At 46.7% G+C, this 24,960-nt stretch overlaps 1 protein-coding gene across 6 annotated transcripts in view; it reads right to left on the bottom strand.

Moving 5' to 3' along the window:
• Nucleotides 1-24,960, bottom strand: part of LOC119951775 (inositol-tetrakisphosphate 1-kinase-like) — a 243,560-nt gene that overhangs the window by 12,810 nt on the left and 205,790 nt on the right. For all 6 annotated transcript variants that reach the window (XM_038775133.1, XM_038775140.1, XM_038775147.1 and 3 more), the window contains 5 exons: nt 20,087-20,185; nt 15,796-15,836; nt 4,471-4,636; nt 3,871-3,938; nt 373-535 (listed from right to left, as the gene is read on the bottom strand). In XM_038775133.1, the coding sequence (XP_038631061.1) occupies nt 373-535; nt 3,871-3,938; nt 4,471-4,636; nt 15,796-15,836; nt 20,087-20,185 (537 nt within the window). The remainder of the gene's footprint in view (nt 1-372; nt 536-3,870; nt 3,939-4,470; nt 4,637-15,795; nt 15,837-20,086; nt 20,186-24,960) is intronic.

The following is a 24,960-nucleotide window of genomic DNA, read 5'->3' as shown; positions in this document are numbered from 1 at the left end:
GGCATATGGACGATAAGGGAATAGTGTAGAGGGACTTTAGAGGTGTTTCACAGGACGGCGCAAGATCGTGGGCCTAAGGGCCTGTACTGCGCTGTAATGTTCTATGTTCTATACATGGCCACAAGATGGCGCTGTTACAATAACCCTCTCTTTTTAGCTCCATCACGTTATCTAGTTTATCATAAGTCACAGGATTTGCATTTTACACCCAAAATATAAACAAACAGCAAAACATATTATAAATTTCCGTAAAAAATATTGCACTTGAACCACTGGACTCTCAGGTATGCTGGAACTATCTGTAATTCGGAGCTTGGTTTTAAAGCATCAGGTGGAAAGGTCGTTTTTAAAGGAGCAAAACAAGTTGCTTACCTGGGAATGCATTAATATCAATGACAGCGTGTTGGCCAGTCTGGTTATTGATGATTACGTCAATGCCAAAGAGGGATATGCCAAGTGCCTCACGAAGTGTCCTGGATATTTTTCTGATGACCTCATCACTTGGGGGTCTGAAGACACCTTCCACTACATCGAGCTGGAAAGAGCACAATACCCAGGCTTGTGTATTAATTAATAGAACACAAAATCGCAGGTTTTCCTGACACAGCTCCATATTTACAAACTGAACATACATCACACTTTTACGTAATGGGAGATGTCTGAAACAAGACGCATCAATCACTTAAGTAAGCAACTATTTTTATCATGCTACTTGTCATGTCCCAGGACATTCTGAACTTCAGACTAATTTCGACATTTCAAAAACGGACCACAAAGGCTACAAAAAGATGGCCGCCTTAGGATCACCTGACTTATTGAAACCAGCCCCCAGTCTCAATGCTGCTGTCGGCAGGGGAATGGCACTAAGCCATAATGCTCATTTGGAGAGCCGGTGTGGACACGGTGGTCCAAATGGCCTCTTTTTGTGCAATTCTGAGTTACCTTCATCTGGGTCTAATCTTTGTGTGCGCGATAGTGTCACTGAGATGGGTGAGTGAGATACTTTGGGAAGGATTCTCTGTTCCTGAGACTAAAGATTGACGCCGACGCAGAATTCGTGGAATTTCACAACAGCAAAACTGGCGCCGATCCGGGACTGATTCAGCAACTGTGGAGGGGCTAGCACCGGTGCCAGATGGGACACAATCAATTCCAATGAAAAGCAGCGCTGGATTCGCCAGGTCTGTGATTGACAGTCGGGAGGCTGACAAGCTGCAGCTGCACATACACATTACAATCCTCTCACACACTCATGCCAGCCAACAAGCTGGCACTGGCTGTGCTGGAGCGCACCCATACAGCTGATGGGTCGGCTGGGCCAACAGGCACCTAGGGGGGTCCTATACGACCTGCAGCCCTATGTTCACAGTGGGCTGTCAGTGCCATGCACAGCTGTATGGCCGCCTTGCCGGCTACGGCAATAGTGCTCCTTGCCCTTCCACCCCCACTCCACAGCCCACCTTCTGGCCACACACAGTTACTCCCCCCCCCTGCCCAGCCAGAAGCCTTCACGGCAAAACTGTCAGCAAACTATGCCGATAGTGTACGCTTTCCGTACCCCCTCTTTCTCCCTCAGCAGCCACGACGCACGTTTCACGATTTTTAAAGCACAAGTGAACGGCGGCGTCGGGAACTCAGCCCATCGGAAGTGGAGCATTGCGGAGGCCGCAGAGAATACCGGGTTGGACCTGCTAATGACACGCAAGCGGCGTTCACTGTATGTGCATTCCGAACAGCACAGCCGCTGCCGTCGAGATGACGGAGAATTGTGATAAGGCATCCAATCGGCGCCAGCTGCTATTTTGGTGTAAGAACCTATTCTCCAACCAAGCACATTTTACGATTTTGGCGTCAGTCAAGGAGAATCCCGGCCCACATTTTAAGCATCCTGCGTAAATGTGTGATTATAAATCATCTTTATTTTAAAATTCACCAAATTCCTTGCTGCTGAAATTATATACTTGGGGAAATCACTTTGAGGGCAAGTAAACAGATACCCCTTGCGTTTAAAAATACTGATCACGGGCAGAAGAAGAGTAACATATAACTTCTGTCCATGACATACTTCTGAGACAGCAAGCAGCTGAATAAGCAAAGCTCAAGACAGCTCACAATCTGCAAAGAACATGCAGGAAATTAGGCAGAGTCATGAAATTGGACAATCCCAGTGACAAAGGACACTTCTAGGTGAAGCGTTTTGCCACTTACAGCTCAGAAAGAAGGGATTTCTTCACTGTTGCTGTGTCAAACTCCTGGAACTCCCTCCCTAACAGCACTGAGGAGTACCTTCACCACACAGTCTGCAACAGCTCAAGAAGGTGCCTCACCGCCACCTTCTCAATGGCAATTAGGGATCGGCACACAAATTCCATGAACGAATAATAAGTTTAAAGCTTTTAATGAGCAGAGCTATGAGAGATCAGAAACAAATTAAATTACAATTGGCAAAGATTGACAGTATGGACTGCTTGTGTTGTTTACATTGAAAGTCATGATCATTCTAACTTCTTGCTTAGCTTCGGCTTTCTTTGGACTTGTAACCATTTATTTAAATGTCACAAATTTGCTTTTTGCTTGCCCCGTTCGGGACAGCAGAACCGACAGCTGGGCGGTATATCAGAACTGGTAAAACGGTTCATCTGTTCGAAGTTCTCTGGGCCTCGGCTCATTAGGTAACGTTGATCGCTGCACAATGCAAAGTAACAGGTAGGTGATTCCCTTCCAGCGCCACCCCATCAAGGTTTGCACAGTGCCAGTTAACCTAGCACAGCAACACAATCTACACTGGACTAGAATTAAACCAGCCCGTCCAGCAGCCCAACCCATTATTATCAGGCCATTTTGCTTCTCTCCCGGCAGAAACCTGCCACATCTTTCAAAGGAGAACTCACTGACAGAGTCCTTCACAGCCACTGGCAGATTTAGAAGTAAAATTCATACCAGTTTCAATCCCACTATGTTTCTTTTTGTGGTGCATAATAGGGGGGAAGTGAATTAAATTCTATCTCTGGTTTTCCGCCAGTTTTACACAGTCTTTTCTGAACACAAGTGGGAAATGGCCATCTTTTGGCCTTTCAAATCACCTCGAGCCTGTAGGTAATCAGAACAATAAAACAACGGGAGGGGCTGGAGGTGTCCACTGTCAGTGATGGAGAAGTGGCTTCCATTCCCCACTAGAACGGTTTCCAACAAAATCCTCAACTGATCCTATAAACCCAAGAAAGGCATTGTTGTATGGAATGTCAGCTTGACCCAGCATGTACACCCATTCAATTTCTTATCCAGTAGTTTGACAAAGGGATCAGGAAGGTTTAGGCCTTCTGAATAATCCCTGCAGGCCCACTTAGTTACTGCCTGGCCCGCAATTCGCAGGTCACGCAAACATTCCTCATCAAAGCCACAGGGCTCTGTCGAAGCAAGGAGCACTCTTGCCACTTGGGCTCTCAAAAGCTCTTTGATTGCTGCAGTACCAAATCCCAAACGGTCAACTTTCCTTTGCATCCACACAGTTCACACGTTGACAGGATTTCAGGCTGTGGTGCAAGCATGTTGCACTTTCATTACAGGTGAACAGACAATCGCATGCGTCAGAAGGTTCTGTTAAACCTTTGCGTCATAGGGTAAGAAGGAAGCCACGGCAGGCAAACAAAATCTTATTTCTTCCTTATCCTGCCCCCACTTTCCTCCTTTTCAAACACAGGCACTTTGATTCTCTGGGGAGCTGTGGAAGGGTTAAATCAGAAATGAACATCGTTGTGTGATTTTTCAGCAGCACAGCTGCCCCAAAGTACAGGGGTTACGAGGAGGGGGTGCAGGGGAAGATTGCTTAACATCAAGAGAAAACATGGGAGGTCAAAGGTCATTACTTACTGCAGTTAAATCAGATGAAGACTCTGGTTTTGAGACATTGTGACTGTTGAAGAATATTGTTTTCCTGTCTGTGAGAAATAAAAATTAATATTGATTCAAAATCAAACAACGGACAGTACATCATAGATTTTCCTAATATCAAAGAGAATAGATATAGTCTAATCCCTCCGCAGAATTTAAAAAAATAATAGCCAATCTACTGAAGTCTGAACATGGCTGACCATGCTCAGCATCCAAAGTATATCTTAGCGAGGGATTGTGTTCAGAGTTAGGACAAAGTATTCCTGACACTATCCTCCAGTACGGAGGGAGCGAGGTCGGGATAAGAACATGAGATTCCGGAAACTTACCCCGGCCTTTTCCAAATTCAGGGATGGATTGAATTATATCTGCACCTTGGGTGGGGTGTGCCTGAAGTATTTCACCCTCGATACCAGGCCCAATCAGGGAAAGAATGTCCAATTCTAAAGCAAAGGCCCCTGGGCGAGCGGGCTGGAGATGCGAGGGTCAAAGGAGTTCCGAACAATTACTGGAGGGGTGCCGGATGTAATTACGGGTCAGAGGTGAAATATTTCTCACCAGGTCTCTCCAGCAACTAACCTGAAAGGCCCCTCGAGAAATTCTTCAATGATGGCCGTTCAACCACGCTGTAAGTCTCTCCGACAACAAACACTTTGTAGAGGACTGCATTGTGGTTTATAAAGCTCTGGATGACACACTGTGGCTTTATATCTTTCAAACCATCTTCACTGAATATAATTGCCATCTGTGGAAACAAATAGTCTGCATCATACACATTATTTGGACCACCCATTCTAGTTAACCCATTCTTTCTCCAGATCTCAAATCTACGTGCATTTGTACTTTTCTCAAATCTTTTCCACTTCTTCCAGGCTTAAGGCGTTTGATTAATTACCATCACCCAAGTCCCATTTCTGGGTGCATCTTATCTGTTATCAAACGCTTCGAGTCCATTTGACTGTCATTCAGGACTAAAAAGGGAAAGCTCGCCCTCAGTTCCGAGGAAGAGTCACACAGACTCGAAGGTTAGCCGCTTTCGCTCCCTACAGATGCTGCCAGGCCTGCCGGTTTTCCCCAGCATCCTCTGCTCTCATTTCGGTTCCAGCACCCGTAAGTATTTTGCTTTTATCTGTAATCAGTCGCGGTTGCATCCGACACTCTTGGTTTTAGCCTGTTGCTCCGTAAATCGGGAAAGAACGAACTTGGCATGTATCAAAATGCTCCACAGCCATGGAATTATTTCTATGGTGTCGTATTGTAGGGAAACAATGGATTTCCACACGGAAAACACCCACAAACAGCAAGCAGCTAGATAAACCAGACTGATTTGTTGTAGCGATGCTGGTTGACAGTAAGTATTGACCACTAGGAGATACGCCCTGTTCTTCCTCAAATCATTCCACTGGACTTTACCAGCAGCAACCTAGGGACATAGTTCAATATCGCATATCTGACAGCACAGTGGAGTATCAGCCTAGATTAAGTGCTCAAGTGCTTAGTATAGGCATCCACAATCACCTGACTCAGGCACAAGAGTGGTACAACTGAGCTCCGGCTCATACAAAGGTACATGTTTAAGGGTTACTACTTTGCACCTTTCTAAAGCACATTTTAGTTTAGAAAAACTTTTAGCATTCTTCTCTCTCACTTACTACACTCCCAACAGTGACTTGTAGATTGGATGGAGCCCTCAGAAAGCGAAGGCTGTAGGTGGCCTGCAGCATGGGGCCGAGGCAGATTATCTAAACAACCGAAACCCGAATTTTCCCTCTGTCCATTTCTGCTCAGCTGCTAGCTTGCTGATGAATGAAATTTCTTCAGATTTTAAAATGTACAATTTAGAGAAAGGAATCACACAACTTCTTGCGAGTGCCATCTTTCTACAAATGCAGGCCAAATGTCAAAGTAGGTTGAGGCCAAAAAACCCACTGTCGCCTTCCAATGCCTCCCCTTGCGCCCACCCCGAGAGGACTCTCAGCTCACCCGCCCCTCCCCACGTCCCAAACTCCGAATTGAAGTAGAACATACTAATTGTGGAATGTTCCAGCAAACAGCCAGCTCCAACCCAATGAGCCAAATGGTTCTTCCCCCGTTTTCTGTGGTCCCGAGTATCTCTCCTCCCTCAGACTTCCTGACGAAAGGTCAGCACCATCGCAATATCGGGTTTCTGGCAATCCCTCCAGCTGCCTACGGAGTTCTTTTGGATTCCATGTGACTGAGTTCTTAGAGTTCCTTTTAGTCTGTTGCGTAAAATGATTCTGATGGATTGGCCAATTATCTATCATTACTGCCTGTATAATGTCATGATCACCCAAATTCAAAGCAAACAGTTGAAAAAAAAAATAATCCTACAGCGCATTTCTTCATTGCCGTCTTTTTCCTAACATCCCTGAGAAATGGTCTTCATCTTTTCCTGAAGGGGCAAAATGGCAAGGCGCCCAGTTCCTGAAGAAGGGCAGAAATGGCCCTACTCATCCCACCCTCCATCTGCAAGAGGTTAAACATCCAGACTGGGTCAGATTGGAAAATAATTGTCAACATAATAAGGTACTATCCCACCACTCCGTATCAAGGGAGTCAAAGGTTATGGGGGCAGACAGGGAAAGTGGTACTGAGACTTTAACTAGATCGGCCAAGATCTTGTCGAATGGCAGAGCAGACTCAAAGGGTCAAACGGGATAGCCATGCTCCCAAGTTCCTATCAGAATGAAGTTGTCCTTTCACACTCAAAACAATTGGCCAATGCTGTTAATTATTTAGATATGAGGTTTTGTTCAAGAACACCGTTCTTGTTTACCCAGACAGCATACTTCTTAAAATGCTTTTGTTGATATGCAGCAGATTGTTGTCTGGGACTCTAGTGTCACCTGGAGGCATGTCTAAGCATTGCAAGTAGGGCAAATCTTGTGCCTACCTCTTCCGCACTCACCCATCTCGCACCTGGCAGCAAAGGGACTCAGATTGAGGATTTAAGCTCCATTAAGCGCCCAGCCAAAAGTGCATGCAAGCCCCGATTGCAACATTTACAAGAGCAAATCTCATGGGCTGGATTCTCCCCACCCGATACCGAAATCGCGTCCGAAGTCGGGGCGGAGAATCCAGTTTTGCGCATATAATCGCATATAAGCCGGTTCCCCGATTCTCCGGGCCCTGAAAAGTGGTGTACTCTCCATGCCGTGTATCCCCAACCTGCTCGCCCGCCATGGTCAGGGGCGGACTGTTCGGAGGGCCGGGGGGGTGCCTTATATGGCACCGGGCTAATTTTGGGTGGGCGGTCCGGGTCAGGCACGCGGCCAATCGAGGGTACTATTTGGAAGATCCAGCTCCCCGATCTGAGTCCACCATGGAGCAGGGTCAGCTTCCCAACGGGTCCTTGCTAGCCCCCTGCAGGGCTATAAATAGGTGGCTCTTTCACGCCAGTTCTTCTGACGTGAAAGGCCACAGTTTGTATGACAGCGTGGGGGCATAGTCCCAAAAACAGAGAAACCAACCCAATATTTCTACAAAGGCATCTTTTAGCAGCCGTTGCAATCTCCTTGTGCAGTTAGGTCTGTTATATAGCAGCTGCAATAAAAGCAGCAGGAAGGGATGGAAAAAACTCAGGTCTGGCTGCTTCTGTGGAGAAAGACAAAGTTAATGCTTCAAGTCCAACATGACCTTTCTTTGGAACTCCGCCTTCCTTCCATATAACTTCCGTATTCAAAGGATCACCCTCCGCCATACGCACCACGTCCAGCATGATGCTACCACTAAACACATCTTCGCCTCCCGTTAGCATTCCGAAGGGACATGACACCTTGGTCCACTTCCTCTGTCACCCTCAACACCTCATCTGATTCCCATTCAATCACAGTAGGTGCAACACTTGCCCTTTCACCTCCTCACTGCCCCAACGCCCCATATGCTCTGTTCCGAAGAGCAGCATTCTTTGACTCGAAACGCTAACTCGGTTCCTATCTCCACAGATACTGCCTGACATGATGAGTCTTTCCAGGGGTTTCTGTTTTTATTTCAGATTTGGAACATCTGCAATATTTTCCTTCATACAAATGCTCCAAGTTGGGCGTAGTGTGACAACAGGACTTCAGGTGAAGAAAAATGGATGCAGAAGAGGGAGAACAATCCAGAGTACTGCAGCAATTTAATTTGGACTTTTCTCGTATGTTTTCTTCTCTTATGTGTTCGGATATGCACCGTATTAGGGCAGATAATCTGCGCCCAGTTCTCTGCCCAGTGACACAATGAATGATGTTGCTGTTATCAGTCTTGGTGGTATGGAGAACATCAGTGTGAAATCCAGGGATTTCTACACCTCCATATCACATGCGACTGCGGAGAGTCGATGTTCTTGAGAGGATGGTGAGCACGGAGCGATGTAACTACTGGACAAACTCGGCGATTGCCCCCTCGGGTGGTAAACTTTGGGACTGGCTTCAAAACAAAAAAAACAAACTTAAAGTCGTCCAGAAATCCGTGAAGCAGCCCGAAGGTTGGAAACAACAATTATCACTGTGATCAACTGAGAGACGCAGGGAGAGAACAGAGACACCCAGTAAAATGGACAGTTCTGATTTCTCTTTCAGTCAGTCAACCATGAAGGTGCCCAAAAGGAAGCAGCAATTCCCACTTCCAGTAAGTCAAGTTCCAACAGTTGTGAAGAGCAGGAACTGACTGCAGAGTTGGGAATGGAGGATCAGTGGTGTAATGAACTCCAATTGGCTTTATTGGTTGGCCAATTGGAGTATGAGCTCCCTCAATGATAGCTCATTGAGGGGGCCCATATAAGCACCTGTGTAGGCTTTGTGAGCCAGTCTTAAGTTGACTGGACTGCTAGCAGCACTGTTTGTAGCTGCTCCTGTAATATCGTTATTGTAAATAAATATTGGTGTGGTGACGGAACTCCTGCCTCCCGTGGATTACTACAAGTAGGTTCAGGAAAGACAGAACTGAGCTGGCCAGTCACAGCTTTTTAAGAACACATGGCACTCGGCCATATTGAAAAAATCAAATCAATGCAGGCAGCTGGCAAATTTGCAGTGACACTTTAGCAGCTTGAAGGAGGCGGGAACCAAGCCAGAGGGAGTAAAAAAAAAACACTTCCCAAGGGAGAAGCCTGGATCAATCAATAATCAATTAATCGGCAACAACTAACATACCACATTGGTGTGGTTCGAGACTATGGAAGAGGGAGAATGGAAGTGTGACAGATCTTGAAACAAAGGACCTTTGACAAGAGTGAGACACAGACTGGGATACACAAACACAAGCCAAACGGATAGAGGGACAGTGATGCAGACCACTTACAGGAGTGAAGGAGAGACACAAGAGAGAGGGAAACAAAGACAGACAGAGGGACACACACAAGAGAGTAAAAGACATTGCGTGTAGAAAGGGTGTGCAGAGGGGGTGCGAGAGACCAGAGAGAGCGGGAAAGAGAGGGTGGGAAAGAGAGAGAGAGTGGGAGAGAGAGAGAGAGAGTGGGAGAGAGAGAGAGAGAGTGGGAGAGAGGAGAGAGAGAGAGTGGGAGAGGAGAGAGAGAGGAGAGGGAGAGAGAGAGAGAGGGAGAGAGGAGGGAGAGAGTGGGAGAGAGAGAGAGTGGGAGAGAGAGAGAGTGGGAGAGAGAGAGAGAGAGTGGGAGAGAGAGAGAGAGAGAGAGAGAGAGAGAGAGAGAGAGTGAGGTGAGAGAGAGGGAGTGAGAGAGAGGGAGTGGGAGAGAGAGAGTGGGAGAGAGAGAGAGTGGGAGAGAGAGAGAGGGTGGGAAAGAGAGAGAGAGTGGGAGAGAGAGAGAGAGAGAGAGAGAGAGAGAGAGTGGGAGAGAGAGAGAGAGCGAGAGAGAGAGTGGGAGAGAGAGAGAGAGACAGAGAGTGGGAGAGAGAGAGAGAGAGAGTGGGAGAGAGAGTGAGTGAAAGACAGAGAGAGAGAAATGGGGAAATCCAAGGAGAGAGTGATACAGGGGAGGGACAGACCCAGAGAGAGAGGGAGACAATAAGAGAGTGATAGAGGGAGGGCAGGATAACTCCACAAAGGCAGGATGAGGTCTCTGCATAAAATAAGTCTCTGTATAGACAATCAGAACTCCTTATTTACAGCTTCTTAAAGGAAAGGCAGCTATCGTTTAAATAGATTCGCATACGCGGTTATTAGCACTGCTGCCTCATGACACCGAGGTCCCAGGTTCGATTCTGATTCTGGGTCGCTGTTCGTGTGGAGTTTGCACATTCTTCCTGTGTTTGCGTGGGTTTCACCCCCACAACTCAAAGATGTGCAGGGTAGGTGGATTGGCCACGCTAAAATTGCCCCTTAATTGGAAAAAATGAATTAGGTACTCTAAATTTATTTTTTAACTAAATTCTAAAGCTCAGAAACCGTAGCAGGATGGGGCTACTTTGCCTGGATTTGCATCTTCCTGTTTTCCCTCACCCACCAGTCCACGACCAGTCACACAGCTCTAATGAATTCAAATTAACATTTCATTCATAAATTTAAATAATGATGTTCAAACATTAACTTAAAATGAGCACTGCGTTTTAAAGTTCACTGTGCAAATGAAACTTCTTCGTAAATTGGATCGATAGCCAAAACAATTCATGTTAAAAAATGTTGTTGTTTGGCTATTGATGAAACAAAGTAAGTAAACAAACAGGCTTCTGCAGGCGTGGGGTAGGAGTGATGCCAGTTACCCGAGAGTTCCATGTTGTCCACCAAACAGAAGGATCCGGAGTGATCTCTGGGTGATGCGGCCTCACGGGAGTGTGTGGGAGCGCAGTCCACAAATCAATGAATGGTGCTGAGGGAACATGATGCTGCAGAACACTGGGAGGCCGCCAGAGTGAGGGCAGGCCACGGACAACTACCCGTGGGGTTTGACTATTTTTGGCTGTTGTGCGAGAGTGAAACGGACGGGGAACAAGTGCCAGCAGCATTTCACTTTTAAAAGCTAACTGGGGAAGGTGGGGTGTAAGGCCAAAGATGCAGCAAAGATGCCTAATGCTCTTGCCACCGGGCCTAGTTGAGCAGGCTCGACTCCCGAGTGCAGAGCCCACGCATTTTCCACCACAATGCCCCGACAGTGCATCGTTCATTCTTACTGTTTGCTTTTTATAGCAGTGTGTTGCTTCCTTTGGTTTCAAGAATGCAGAGAGCATGAATGGGACTATTCAATGGGACTGCCGGAAACACAACAGCAACAATACATCTCTCACAGTCAGTGCTAGACAAGGGAAGCCGGGAGACAGCAAAGACTCTGTCTAAGGATACAATATTTGTGGGCGAGCCAATTCCCCTGGAGGGGGTGAGGGTGAAATTTCTCGTTCAAGGAATGCACGGCATTGAAGCTGGAGTTGAAGTCTCAGAAATATTATTAATAGACTCACGTCAAGTGCCAGCATAATCAGCAGTCAAATTACTTTTCAAAATTCCGAGGTGTGTGCGCGGAGGAGTCAGGAAAGCTCGGAATGCAATGATAACGTACAGGGGGGCCTCAGCATACTGAAGTACCGCTTCTCTGTTTCTGCTTTAAAACAATGTGGTGGAGCCTATCTCCATTCTCTTCCATCCTTGCTTTTTAAATCGATAAATCTTATTCCTCTAGAATGTTGGCATAGGTTTGACACCATCTGCGATGGAAAGCTGGGCAAACTAAGACAAATGAGAGAAACTCAGCTCAAGAACGAGCAACCAGATTCGGACTGGCCAGTGAACTTTAATCGAGGCCACCGCAATTCCTTCACGAATTCTCGTCTTGCTCAAATCGCTCAGGCTCCAACACTGACTACACTGTAAAAACAGTACCTCATTGGCTCTAAACCACTTTTGGATAGCCCGAGATTGTGGAAGGCCATAGATAAATTCTGCGCAGGCCGTCGAACTTGTTGCCCCCTCCCAAGTCTGTGCAACTGCCATGTTTACCCCTCTAATCACAGCCAGACATCACTCACAATGGTTTCTGTTCCCTCTCCCGCTCCGTTCCCTGTGGTATCCTCCAAGAATCTATCCTTGGCCCTCTTCCTACATCTCAGCTACCTACAATGCACAGCATGAACCTTTCACATGAACACTGACGACAACCAACTGTACCTTATTACCGCCTCTCTCAACTCCCCCATTGTTGCTAAATTACCAGGCTGTTTATCTGAGATCCAACAGTGGATAAGGGAAACTATCCTCCAATTAAATATTGGGAAGTATGAAGCCATTGGCCGGAATTCTCTTTACCTGTCAGGAGCGCACCCCAGCCTGTGGGTTTCCCTGTAGCGTGTGTGTGGGGGGTCTTCAATGGGAAATCCCATTCCCATTGACAAGAAGCGGGAATAGTGAATCACCCCCCATCGCCAGCGAACGTGTGCGCTGCCGACAAACACACGGCTCAGTGATTGGAGAATCCCACCCATGGTTTCCGATTGCTACTCCAAATTCTATTCTTCTAGCTACCCACCTCATCCCTCTCCCTGGCAACAGCTTGTGATTGGGCGGTTTAATTCTGGCCTCTCGAGCAGCCCCGATTTTAGTTGCTGCACCCACTGGGGTGGCTGTGCATTCCGGTGCCTGGGCCGTAAGCTCGGAAATGTCCTCCCTACATCTCTCCTCCTTTCCACTTTGCTTTCCTCCTCAAAACCTCTCTCTCTTTCACTGACCAAGCATTTGGTCATCTGACCTATTATTTGCTTATCTGGCAGGGCATCCTTGTTTTGCTTCATCATGCCTCTATGGGACGTTAAAGGCACTGCATAAATAGAACTCGGTGGTGTTATAAATGCAAGCCCTTCCTTACTGTCAAAGACAACAGTAAGCAAGTGAATGAGATTGTCCACTGGTGGGAGCCTGTTTTCAAGGTGGGTGGTTTGCATCAGATTATTCGTGACATTGGCAGAGCACATTCTGCATCCCTCCAGATTATTTAGTTTCAAGCTGAGTGTTGTCTCGGCAATGTGTGTGTTATTGCGTTTTCAGCCTTCAGGCGACACATATTTGTACATTCCCCTGATAATCTTACTAACAAGCCCATATTTGGAGCTACTGCAGCCAAATCAAACAACCATGCAGGAATTAAACAAAGCCTCATCCATAACACTGGCTCCTCCGAGTCTGTATCAATGTATTGTAGCTAACTTTTCAGAAGATTTATAGGTTTCCGGAGGAGTTGGGCACACCCGGACAGCCTTGCTCATCAGAGCTATCACGTGAAGTCGCATGACGAATGCCCCGGTACTTTACGCTCAACTTGAGGGCCATCGCAGGAACTATTTCTAGCTTTGTGTTGGACCTCGTCCAATTAACTGTAGAGAATCAGTGTGTTTGTTGGCCAGATATTATCCTCGGCCCCCGAGATCTCACCACCATAACGACAGAATTAGCGTTATTTTAAGAAGAAATATCTCCAGAAAAGAATCCCAAGCTCCAAAGTGCCCCAAGAGATAAGGCAACGAAAACAAGAGGCCATGCCCTTCAAAGACGCACTCTAAGGAATTGGAAATTCTTAAGGAGCACGCTGCTTTATAGCAACCCCCAGCATTCTGTGAGATAAAGTCAGAAATGCAGCACGAGCCAACCTGGCTCTGCCAGGGTGCCCAGGTTGGCATTTTTCCTATGATGGGAATCGGGCCTGGGAGTGCCCTGGATGGGTGCAGTGGGGTGGCCCTGGGGTATCCCCTGCTGAGGCCCCAAATAGACCCAGAGTCCCGGTAGATAGCATGGTGTTTCTCGGCGCTGTGAACACTGGGAGAAAACACGCCCGTCCCAGGACTCTGTTCCGATTCGGTCAGATCGTGCCCATAGAATTTTTTCTGGAGTGGGGAACGTGCTCCTCAAGGATCAGGGTGCCCTTTGAAAAGGGTGACCAGATCTCAAAGTTAAGTTGAGGGCCCCTCATACCCCCCATCCACGAATATCGGGAGCCCCACAGACATAGGCAACACTCAATCCCCGAGGGAAAACCTTCTTCACCAACACTAAATGTCCGCGAAACCCATCTCTCACACCACCGAGGCATGAAGGTGACCAGCCCCACATTCATCCATTTATGCTGGCATTGGAGAATCTCCCCCTCCCAAGTGGGCATACTCCACTAGGAGGTCACGGAGGGCTTCTCCCACCTTTCAGGCCAACCCCATGCACCCGCTTCAGGCCCCCCCTACACACCCCACCCCCTCAGGCACCACCTCTTGGCACGCAGGCAGTGCCAACCTGGCACCAAAGGCATTGCCAGGGTGCAGAATTCCAGGTTGACCCTGCCTCGGGATTCCAATGGTCTCCAGGAACCCCCCCTCCCCACCTCCCACGGGCATGGCCATCACGTACGGCTTCCGCTTTTGGAAACCTGTACTAATTGGCGCCAGCTGGTGGGCTGGTGAATCCCAGGATCCTCCGGCCTCAACTGGCTGTGCATATTTAAATCAGTTTAATAACTAATTTAAATATGCTAATCCAGACCACACCCATTGAGGGCGGGATCAGGTTGTGTTGGGCACAACAGCTCGGGAGCGGAGCAATCAGCTCGGCGAACGGCACAAGACCCGTCCTGCTCCATTCACTGGGAATAGCAGGATCAGTGCCGGGTCAACGCAGCCGGAAAACCACGCCGCACATGTTAGTGGTTCAGGAGGAAGGTAAGCCTCCAATGGCACATCCCTCCATTAGCTTACGACGTCAAATGGGCGGCACGATGCACAGTGGTTAGCACTGCTGCCTCACGGCGCCGAGGACCCGGGTTTAATCTCGGCCTCGGATCACTGTCCGTGTGGAGTCTGCACATTCGCCCGGTGTTTGCGTGGGTGTCACCCCCAAAACTCAAAGCTGTGCAGGGTCGGTGAATTGGCCACGCTAAATTGTCCCTTCATTGGGAAAAAAAAATGTTTAAAAACTGACAACGTCAAAAATAAAAAAGATTAGTCAGACATTAATCTCATTTGGTGCTGCAAAATGACTGGGGGCGTGTACCTGTACAACAATTACTGAAAAAGAACATTAATTCACTGGTGTGCTGTTTCTTGAGATGTTGCTGAGAAACACGGGGCACTATACAAATGCTAGTGTTGCTTTTCCTTTGAAAACAAAACCTGCATAGCTCTTTCCACAATCCAAATGAATGTTTGGAAACTCTGCCCAGCTGCCTGCTTCAGTCTTCACTAACACAACTACACGGGCAACAAGAACAAACTGCTGCTAACTAACCTCAGACCTGTGATTGCAACACGGAACACGTATTCAGTCTTTTAATGTATTATTATGCAGTATGAGTGCACATGGTAAACCTTGCATGTAACTTTTGTTAACAGGGACAGTTCTAATAAATATCTCAAAGCCCACCAGCATAAAAAGGGCAGCACGGTAGCTTTGTGGATAGGACAATTGCTTCACAGCTCCAGGGTCCCAGGTTCGATTCTGGCTTGGGTCACTGTCTGTGCGGAGTCTGCACATCCTCCCCGTGTGTGCGTGGGTTTCCTCCGGGTGCTCCGGTTTCCTCCAACAGTCCAAAGATGTGCAGGTTAGGTGGATTGGCCATGATAAATTGCCCATCGTGTCCAAAATTGCCCTTAGTGTTGGGTGGGGTTACTGGGTTATGGGGATAGGGTGGAGGTGTTGACCTCGGGGAGGGTGCTCTTTCCAAGAGCCGGTGCAGACTCGATGGGCCGAGTGGCCTCCTTCTGCACTGTAAATTCTATGAAAACAACCCTCAGTGAAAATGCTCAGACAAAATGGGTACTGCTGGAATTGTCGATCATTCGTCACTAAGTTACAAGCAATAACCTCTTTATGACTATGTAAGAGGATAAGATGGATCAAATACAGATTCTTTTCAGAATTCTCTGACCAGAATCTTTCAATTCTCAAATCGTTCACACAGACATTCTTCCAGAGCAGCCAAATCATTTCTTACAAATCTGCTCGTCTTTTGTTGTTACTCACCTCATGAGAGTTCGTGCCGTGTGCCACTCTGGTTTTGCAAACTATAACAAGAAACAAGAGATCATTAAGATACTCAGAGCGGCAAAGGCTTCAGTCTGACAAACATCCTCCCCACCTCCCTCACCAAACTAATGTAGGTGAGGCTGGAATCAATAAGATTGTGCTGTTCCAGTCATTAAACTTTGATCCAATTAGACTGGTCAACTGCAAGGCAAATCAACCAGCAAGCGTGTGGAGATCAGATCCAATAGGAAATAGAATAGAGAAACAGGCCATCCGGCCCAACCCATGACGGTGTTTATGCCTCTGCCCATCTTTCCTTTTCTAAATCTATTAAACCCCCCATTCCTTTCTCCCTCATATGTTTCCCTTTAAATTCATCTACGCTATTCACTTCATCCATTCCCTGTGGACCAAGGGCCACATACTAACCACTCTTTGGGTGAAGACGTTTCTTTTGAATACTGTAGTGCAATGTTTTTCAAACTTTTTTTCCAGCGACCCAAAATGGCCGGCCCTCGTGACCCACAATTACGTGACATGATATTTTGAAAAAAATGTTGGTCTTCTAAATACTGTTTTCTGGTATTTAATATGTTCTGCATTCACAAATGGAAGGGAATGGTTGTACATGTTGAATTAGCACGGTACGGCACGGTAGCACAATGGTTAGCACTGTTACTTCACAGCGCCAGGGTCCCAGCTTCGATTCCGAGCTTGGGTCACTGTCTGTGCGGAGTCTGCACGTTCTCCCCGTGTCTGCGTGGGTTTCCTCCGGATGTTCCGGTTTCCTCCCACAAATCTCGAAAGAAGTGCTGTTAAGTGAATTGGACATTCTGAATTCTCTCTCAGTGTATTCGAACAGGCGCCGGACTAGGGCATTTTCACAGTAACTTCATAGCAGCGTTAATGTAAGCCTACTTGTGACACTAATAAAGATTATTATTATTAGAATGGTGCGCGCAGTGTTATGTTTTAATTAGCAACGGGAGTGAATGGAAATTCACTTTGAGTTGTTACTGAGAGTTGTTACATGGCCCTGGGAGGAGTTGTGTTGAAATCGAAGGGCCCAAGCCAGGCAGAGGGAACAGAGGGAAGAGAAGGAGGAGGAACAAACTAACCAGTGAAACAATTTTCCATTTTGTTTTCCTACTCACAATTTTGAAGGGAGAGAGAAAATAATCCAAAAAATGCAGAGTCTTCCTCAGCGACTTTAAATTCCTCCGATTTAGCCACTGCGGGTTTTAAAGGGACTGCGGGTGAGGTGGGGGCAAGCAAGAGAACAGCGGAGACACTCTGAGCCCATCGCCTTTCATCAATGAGTTGCTTTTTTCTTTCACAGCAGAGTATGAGGAAGGCAGTGTGTTGGGCAGCATGTGGCTCTGTGTTCAATCGGAGGAGTTGCGCCAATGGCGACAGCGCTCAGGAAAGATTTGGTTAGTGCAGGGTTTCATCAGTTAGGACCCAGGGACTGGGGAAAAATGCATTGCAACCTTAGATATTCAACTGTGTGAATTGGGGGCTGATCTATCAGTGACACACACTGGGGATCATTTTTGGCAACCCATTTTCAACATCACGTGACCCACCCCAGGGTCATGACCCCTACTTTGAAAAACAATGCCTATGGATTCCTTGGTGACTGTCTTATATTGATGGCCTATAGTTAATCTCATCTCCACACGAGGAAACATTCTCTGTATCCACTCTCTGTCTGTTAGGTCACCCCTCTGTCTACTTCCTCCAAGAGACAGGCGGTCTCCTTTTCCCGATATGAATTAGGGCTTTGGGAACCAGCAGAGGGCCATTAAAAATTGATTTTTTTTTAAAAAGGGGGAAAAATAGAATGAGTAAACTAGCTAGAAGTAGAAAGACAGATTGTAACAGTATTTATAAAAAGAAACGCGAAAGTAAACGTTGGTCTCTTAGAAGCAGCGACAGGAGAAGTTATCATAGGGAGTGAGGAAGTGGCGGACGCATTGAACAAATATTTTGTGTCCGTCTTCACGGTAGAAGACACAAGTTCCAAATCAGAAATAAAAGATAACCCAGGGGCTGAAAAGAATGAGGAAATTAGGGAAATTAATATCTGTGGACATAAAGTGGAGAAATGCAAGGGATTAACATCTGACAAATCTCCAGGACCTACGGCCTACATCCGAGCGGTCTAAAAGAGCTAGCTGCAGAGATAGTGGAAGCACAAGCTATGATTTACCTGAATTCCTTAGATTCAGCAATAGTCCCACTCAGCTGAAAGTTGGCAAATATTACACTGCTTTTCAACAAAAAAGGAAGGGGAGGAGAAAACAGCGAACTACAAGCCAGTTAGCCTAATGTCACTTGCTGTGAATGTATTATTAAGGAAATATCAACAATATACTTAGAAAAGCGTAGTATGATCAAAATAAGACAACAAGGTTTTACTAAATGCAAATCCTGTTTGACAAATTTAGCTTTTGAGGATGTAATTAGTAGGGTAGATAAAGGGGAACCAGTAGATGTCATGTACCTGGATTTCCAAAAGGTAATCAATAAGGTGCCATACAAAAGGTTAAGATGCTAAATAAAGGAATTAGGGGGTAATCTATTAGCATGGATAGAGGTTTGTTTAATGGATGGAAAACAGAGTGGATATGAACGGGGCTTTTTCAAATTGGCAGGCAGTGAATCGTGGAGTGCCACAAAGGTCAGCGCTGGGGCCTCAGCTATTTACAATCTATATTAATGACAGATCAAGAGACAGAGAGTAAAGAATCTAAGTTTACTGATAATGCCAAGCTAAATAGAAAGATAAGCTGGGGAGAGGGCACAGGAAGGTTACAAAGAGATACAAAGAGGTTGGGTGTGTATGCAACAAGATAGCAGATAGAGCAAAATAAAGAGAGGTGTGGAGCTATTTCGCTGTAAGAACAAAGAAGCAGAATGTTTTTTTTTAAAGTGAGAAATTTGTAGATGTTGATATTCAAAGACACTTTAGTGGGCTTGTACAAATAACTCAGAAAGGTAGGGCACATTTGAAGCAAGCAATTAGGAAGGCAAATAGCATTGTGTCATTTACTGCAAAGGGATTAGAGTAAAAGAATAAAGACGTTTTGTTAAAGTTGTACCGGGGTTTGGTGAGACTGCATCTAAAGAACTGAGACCAGTTTTGGTCTCAACGTTTAGGAAAGGAAACTTACATTGAAGGCCATGCAGCGAAGGTTCACTAAATCTGACCCTGGGATGAGGGAGTTGTTTGGAAAGAGATAATATTCCCAGATTCTTAAATTGGAGTTAGGATTTTAACTGTTTAATAGACTGCTCCAAATATAAAGGGGATACAGGTGGCAACGTGATATTGTTGGAGAAGTGATTGCTGAACACGATAAACCTAAGAGTTGAAGTAGTGAAGACCTGGGTGGGATTCCCCCCCGGGTCTGGACAATCCCCGCCGGGGGGGGTCGCACTTTGTATGGTGGGGCTCTGGACACATGGTGACATGGGCCAAACTTTTCCACAACGCAGCGGAGGGTGCGAGCCATGGGAAAAGCCGTTGACATTGGTGGGAATGGGAGATCCTGCCACCAGGCCAATGGGAGTCGGAGTGCAAAGCATGGGTGGCGGGGGGAGGGAGGGGGGGGGGGGGTGCATCAAATCCCCCCAATGTTAAGAGGTGACTTGTGTCCGTGACGCCACAAATCAAATTTTAGATTGTAACCTGACCAAAACTGGGTCACGTTAATGCCAGGAGTGTCTGCATTAAGAGGGAGAGAGAGAGAGAGGGGGAGGGGGAAGGGGAGGGAGGGAGGGAGGAATGAAATGAAAAGTAGGAGGAGGGAATCCAGTGCTTACAGTCTAATCGCAGGATTTTCTTTTACAAATTGGCCGTAGATTGGGAGGAGATAATCCACACACTGGAAGGGCCGGAGGAGGGGGTCAGGAGATAAGCCAGAAATAATACACAGCAACCTTTCAAAAGCAGCATTTTTAAATTCTACAAGGAGCTATTTATGAGGTTGTTGGGACAGGGTAGCTCCCCCAGCCTGCCATAAGGCAGGCAGCTATATATTCAAAGACCACTTTGGCAAGTCCACTTGCTGTACTGCTTCCAAAATGAAATCACAATTCATGCTCTCCATATATAGATGCGACCACAAGAAGTTTATTATAATCACCAAAGTCCACTTCAAAATTGTTACTGCAAATGTTTGAGATGATTTATTACAAAATGGCCCAAATTAAATAGCAAAGCAGGAAGCGCAGCAAGTCTGGAGCTGTTCCTTGTATTCGGTTTTTGTTTCTGAACACTTACTGAATGGGAATGTCAGCTTGTGCTTCTCAATCTCTGCCATGGTGTCCTCACCACACTGGCTGCTCAGTTCCATAAAGGGAGGGGAACAGACTCGATCATCTGCAAGACAAGAAGAATACATTGATTTCAGTAGAAATGTGTTCACGTGCATTCAGCTATAGACAGTAGGACACACTCTTAAGCAAACCTATTGACAAAATCTTTCATCCGCGTACATGAAACAAGTGCGTATACTGTGGAGAAAACACACAGCAATGTGTTGCGTCACTGGTGCGTATCGTGGCAAAGGAGATGACAGGAGTGATTGTTCCTCCTTAGTGCTGATGGCACTGCTGTCAACACATTCTTCACACTGTTGTCAATAATATCACTTTTGTATAACGCAGATGGGTATATTCAGAAAGCTGCAAGTTTATAACAGTTCATTTCTCATTTTGATGAACATTCGGATACTTTTACAGCTTCAACCAGTGTGGCAGTGCTCTGATGGGCAACAGCATGGGTCAGAAGTCAAAGTAGTAAACACACAGCGACAGACTGAAGATTGATGGGTGTGGTGAATCGTGATGCTAGCAGGGGACAGGCTCGATAAAGCAGCCAGTCTTTCCCTGCCTCGTCTCGTCTTAGGAGGGCTGTTCACTGTATCATCAACCCTCGCATCTTGTAAGAATAGTTAAGCAGATAAACGTTTGAAGCCAGGAGGAAAGAGCAAGGAAGTGGGATTACTTTCCTTATTGGCGGCACGGCAGCATAGTGGCTAGCACTATGGCTTCACATAGGATCCCAGGTTCGATTCCCGGCTTGGGTCACTGTCTGTGCGGAGTCCGCACGTTCTCCCCGTGTCTGTGTGGGTTTCCTCCCACAAGTCCTGAAAGATGTGCTTGTTAGGTGAATTGGACATTCTGAATTCTCCCTCAGGTGTACCTGAACAGGTGCCGGAATGTGGCGAATAGGGGTTTTTCACAGCAATTTCATTGCAGTGTTAATGTAAGCCTACTTATGATAATAAAGATTTTTTTTTAAATTAAAAAATTAAGCTTTCAATTCCTCCGGTTTGAAAAGTCAGCAGAGCTAGAATGGGACGAATGGCCTCCCTTCTGCACTTTACATTTTTCTGATTCTAAAGAGTCACCCCGTGCTTCTTTGACATACCTAATGATTCAGTGGCATGCAGGTAACCGTAAGTGACACTAGAGTCTAATGCGGGGAAGAGTGAGTGACTTTTCAATGCCACGTCAATTCTTTTGTCTCCTGGGACACAAAAGCGGCTGTGTCCTCAAGACTACAAAGGGTGTTCAGAAGTGCTCATTTACTGAAACCAAGAATTCAGGTGAAAAAGAGGACGCTGCGTAAGAACATAACCCACATTTCATATCACTGGCCTGACCTATTCCATTGGTCGAATTTCAAATTTCCCAATGAGTGAAATACTGAAAGTTCAAGTGGAACGCTGTGTCAAACAGTGTCAAAATAAATAAGAATGATGTGAAATCTCCAGGCAGTATAAACAGCTTGAATACACATTCTTGCGGTTAAAATGGAGAGTGCCTTTTAGAAAAATACAATTCTATTTATTTGGTGCGACTGCAACCATCTCCAGAGAGATTAATTGCACTTGAAGCGAATTGCGAATAAACGGCAATACATTAAATGGTCCTGGCAAAGGAAGCAGAAGTGTCGAGATTTTCTGACGCTGTGTGTGCTTGGAAAAGACACAATGACTTATTTGTTACAAGAACAATTTTGCACACGAGCCTCAATAAGCCTGGGCCCCAGCTTAATTTTCCATTAAAGCTAGAACTGCAATGGATTAATCTCATTCCACAAACCCCAATTTATATCAGATGGTTCATCATCATTATGTCACGTTCAGTGTCAAGCTGATCCAGTTACAGTTTGTGCTCTCAATGGCCCTGCAATTCCCTTTCTTTGTACCTCCCTCGCCTTTTCCAATAACACCCTGCTTCAAAGCTAGGGGGCGGGATTCTCTGTTGCCCGACACCAATATTGTAAATCGACGATCGGGCGGAGAATCCCTTTTTATGACCGAATCGGGCGGGGGCCGCCACAGTCGGGGGGGGGGGAGAAGACATGCTGGTGGGGGGTTTACGGGGGGGCACTATATGGCAGGTCGGGTCCACGTCGATTTTCTTTCGTCGTAAAACTAGTCGCTTCCTCCGGACATAGCCTCAAAGTCAGAGAACCCAGCCCAGGATCACAGTAAATCTCTTGGCATCACACAAGTGCACAATTTGCCCAAGTGGGCAAAACTGGCTCATTAACAAACTAATATGGGCACGATTTTATGGCCGCGCTGCACCCAAAAAGCAACTCGCCGGGGGACAGCATGGCCGATTGAAACCAGGAGACCCGCTCCCGGGATCTACCCGGCTGGCAACACCTCACAAGATCTAACATGATGTCGCGAGATGTTGCGATGTAAATTCCCGCCCATTGTGGGTGGCATCACTTTTTGGCAAATCTGCATATTAAAGCAAGACAGCCAGTCTCACTTTAATGTGCAAATTCCTGATGTGCCCGAGGTGTAGGATCTATCGCCTTTGACTCGGAGGCCTCGGGCGAGTGCCGTTCTGTACTGGTCTCCACAAACGGTATTTGTCAAGGTTCATCCCGAGCAGCTCTGTGACACAGGACTCTGTGCTCTACGGACTGTTTCAAGGGACACACACACCGAGACAAACATCAATTGCTGCTGGAAGGTCATCAACTCTGTGAAAGACGCTCTTTGGTCTGCCCGAAACTTGCTGATCTTCCTGTGCAAAGAATTGTCCTCGACCGAGTGTTGCAGACTGGCACATTCCGAGGTCCAGGACTGTGCTGAGGGACGCACTCAAGCTTGGGGCAGCTGCCGCCAAGGCGCAATGGGGAAAGACCACTGTGTAAGGTCTTCCCAGCAAATGTACACCGAGGGGTTGGTAACTGTGTAAACCCCTCGGTCTGTGTCATTAATGAAATGAAAAAATGAAATGAAAATCGCTTATTGTCACGAGTAGGCTTCAATTAAGTTACTGTGAAAAGCCCCTAGTCGCCACATTCCGGCGCCTGTCCGGGGAGGCTGGTAAGGGAATCGAACCGTGCTGCTGGCCTGCTTGGTCTGCTTTAAAAGCCAGCAATTTAGCTGAGTGAGCTAAACCAGCTCCTGGTTAACACTCCAATGTATAAAAGAAACATGACAATGTAAATATTTAAGAAAGAATTGTAACGTAAAGAAGGATATGTGTGTAATGTCATCCCAATTGAATGGAAGAAAGTCAAGGGAATGTGTAACTTTGATGGAAATGTACAGTCACAATTTGAAATGTTCTGCAATGTTTATTATAGATTTTATGAATAAAGTATATTTTTTGAAAAAAAAACCTGGTCTCCACAAACAGGGCCCATGCGGGACGGCACTTGTGTGAGTCTTCCAGTGGATCAGAGTCCCCCAGGTGCATGCCCTTTGGGCAGGGTAACACCCTGGCACTGACAAGCTGGCAATTTTTCTGTGCTGGTGATTGGACCGGGGTGCTCTGCACGGGTGTTTGGGGGGGGGGGGGGGGGGGGGGGGGGGTGCTGGGGTCCCTCCCATAATGCATTGGAGCTTGGTGGGGGGGGGGGGCACAGGCTTTGGAGTTCAGGACACTGATCCCTCGCTACACTAAGGGGTTCTGGCGGGTAGAGCTCCTCAGTGCACAAACGGGGCTATGTGCGGCTGCACATTCCCTGCTGAGGCCCCATATCTAACGCGAGGGCTGTTTTATAGCCTCGTGTTTCCTGGTGCCGGGAGTGGTGGGAAACACACGACTAAGCGCGCTTGCTATGGGACTTTTTCCCCCATTTGTTCCCTTTTACTAAAATCGTGCCCATACTTTCCATTTTCTCTCATGGACCTTGTTAAATTAAAACCCTTATTGGTTCTGGCTCTTTAATAATCAAGCCTAATATACCAAGCTGTGGAGTGCGGAAATAGTCTACCACCAGGTTTAAAATTCCTATGATCCAATCTAGGTTCAAGGCTTATTTACTAACTGGAAATTAGACCAGCCTCAGGGGACTGAAGAGAAAGGACCTCTTAGGGTTGAATCCCTTTTGACACAAGTACTGATCCCATACTGATTAGTAAAGCAGGGGACAAGTACAGGATCTTTACAGTCTGTTAAAACGGGAACTGGACAAATTCCTAAGAGAGAATGAGTTAAATTTCGGCCTTGGGTGACTGTGTTGAGTCTGCTGGGTTTCCTCTGGTGCTCTGGTTTCCTCCCACAATACATAGATGTGCAGATTAGGTGGATAGCCTATGCAAAAATGCCGCTTAGTGTCCAGAATTTAGATGGGGTGACAGGGATAAGGTGGGGGAGTGGGCCTGGGTGGGGTGCTCTTTCAGAGGGTCAGTGTCGACTAGATGGGCCGAATAGCCTCCTGCTGCACTGTAGGTATTCAATGACAGCTCAGGTTACAGATGGTAGAGGAGATGGAGCTGGAATTATTGGCAAAAATCCATTACCAGTTTCCCGGAGTTTGGTTGACTGATCTCAGGGTTTTTTTTTTTTAAACCTAAATTCATCTCTGTCTCACCTTACATGGCTTGGTTCAGCGGCGAAGACAGGTCTTCGTTCACAATCTCCCTGAGTTGGACTGAGTGAGCCACTGACATGGTTGTCATAGAAGGCCTTAAATTACTACTGGCAATCTACTGGCGAGAACTGAAAAACTTCACTGCAAACAGCCTACTCTGAAATTCCTGCCGCATGGGGCCTCACGGTAGCATGGTGGTTAGCATCAATGCTTCACAGCTCCAGGGTCCCAGGTTCGATTCCCGGCTGGGTCACTGTCTGTGTGGAGTCTGCACGTCCTCCCCGTGTGTGCGTGGGTTT

Source organism: Scyliorhinus canicula, chromosome 2 (assembly GCF_902713615.1).
Source record: "Scyliorhinus canicula chromosome 2, sScyCan1.1, whole genome shotgun sequence".
In the NCBI taxonomy this organism is placed as follows: Eukaryota; Metazoa; Chordata; class Chondrichthyes; order Carcharhiniformes; family Scyliorhinidae; genus Scyliorhinus; species Scyliorhinus canicula.
This window is presented reverse-complemented; position numbering and strand designations above follow the sequence as displayed.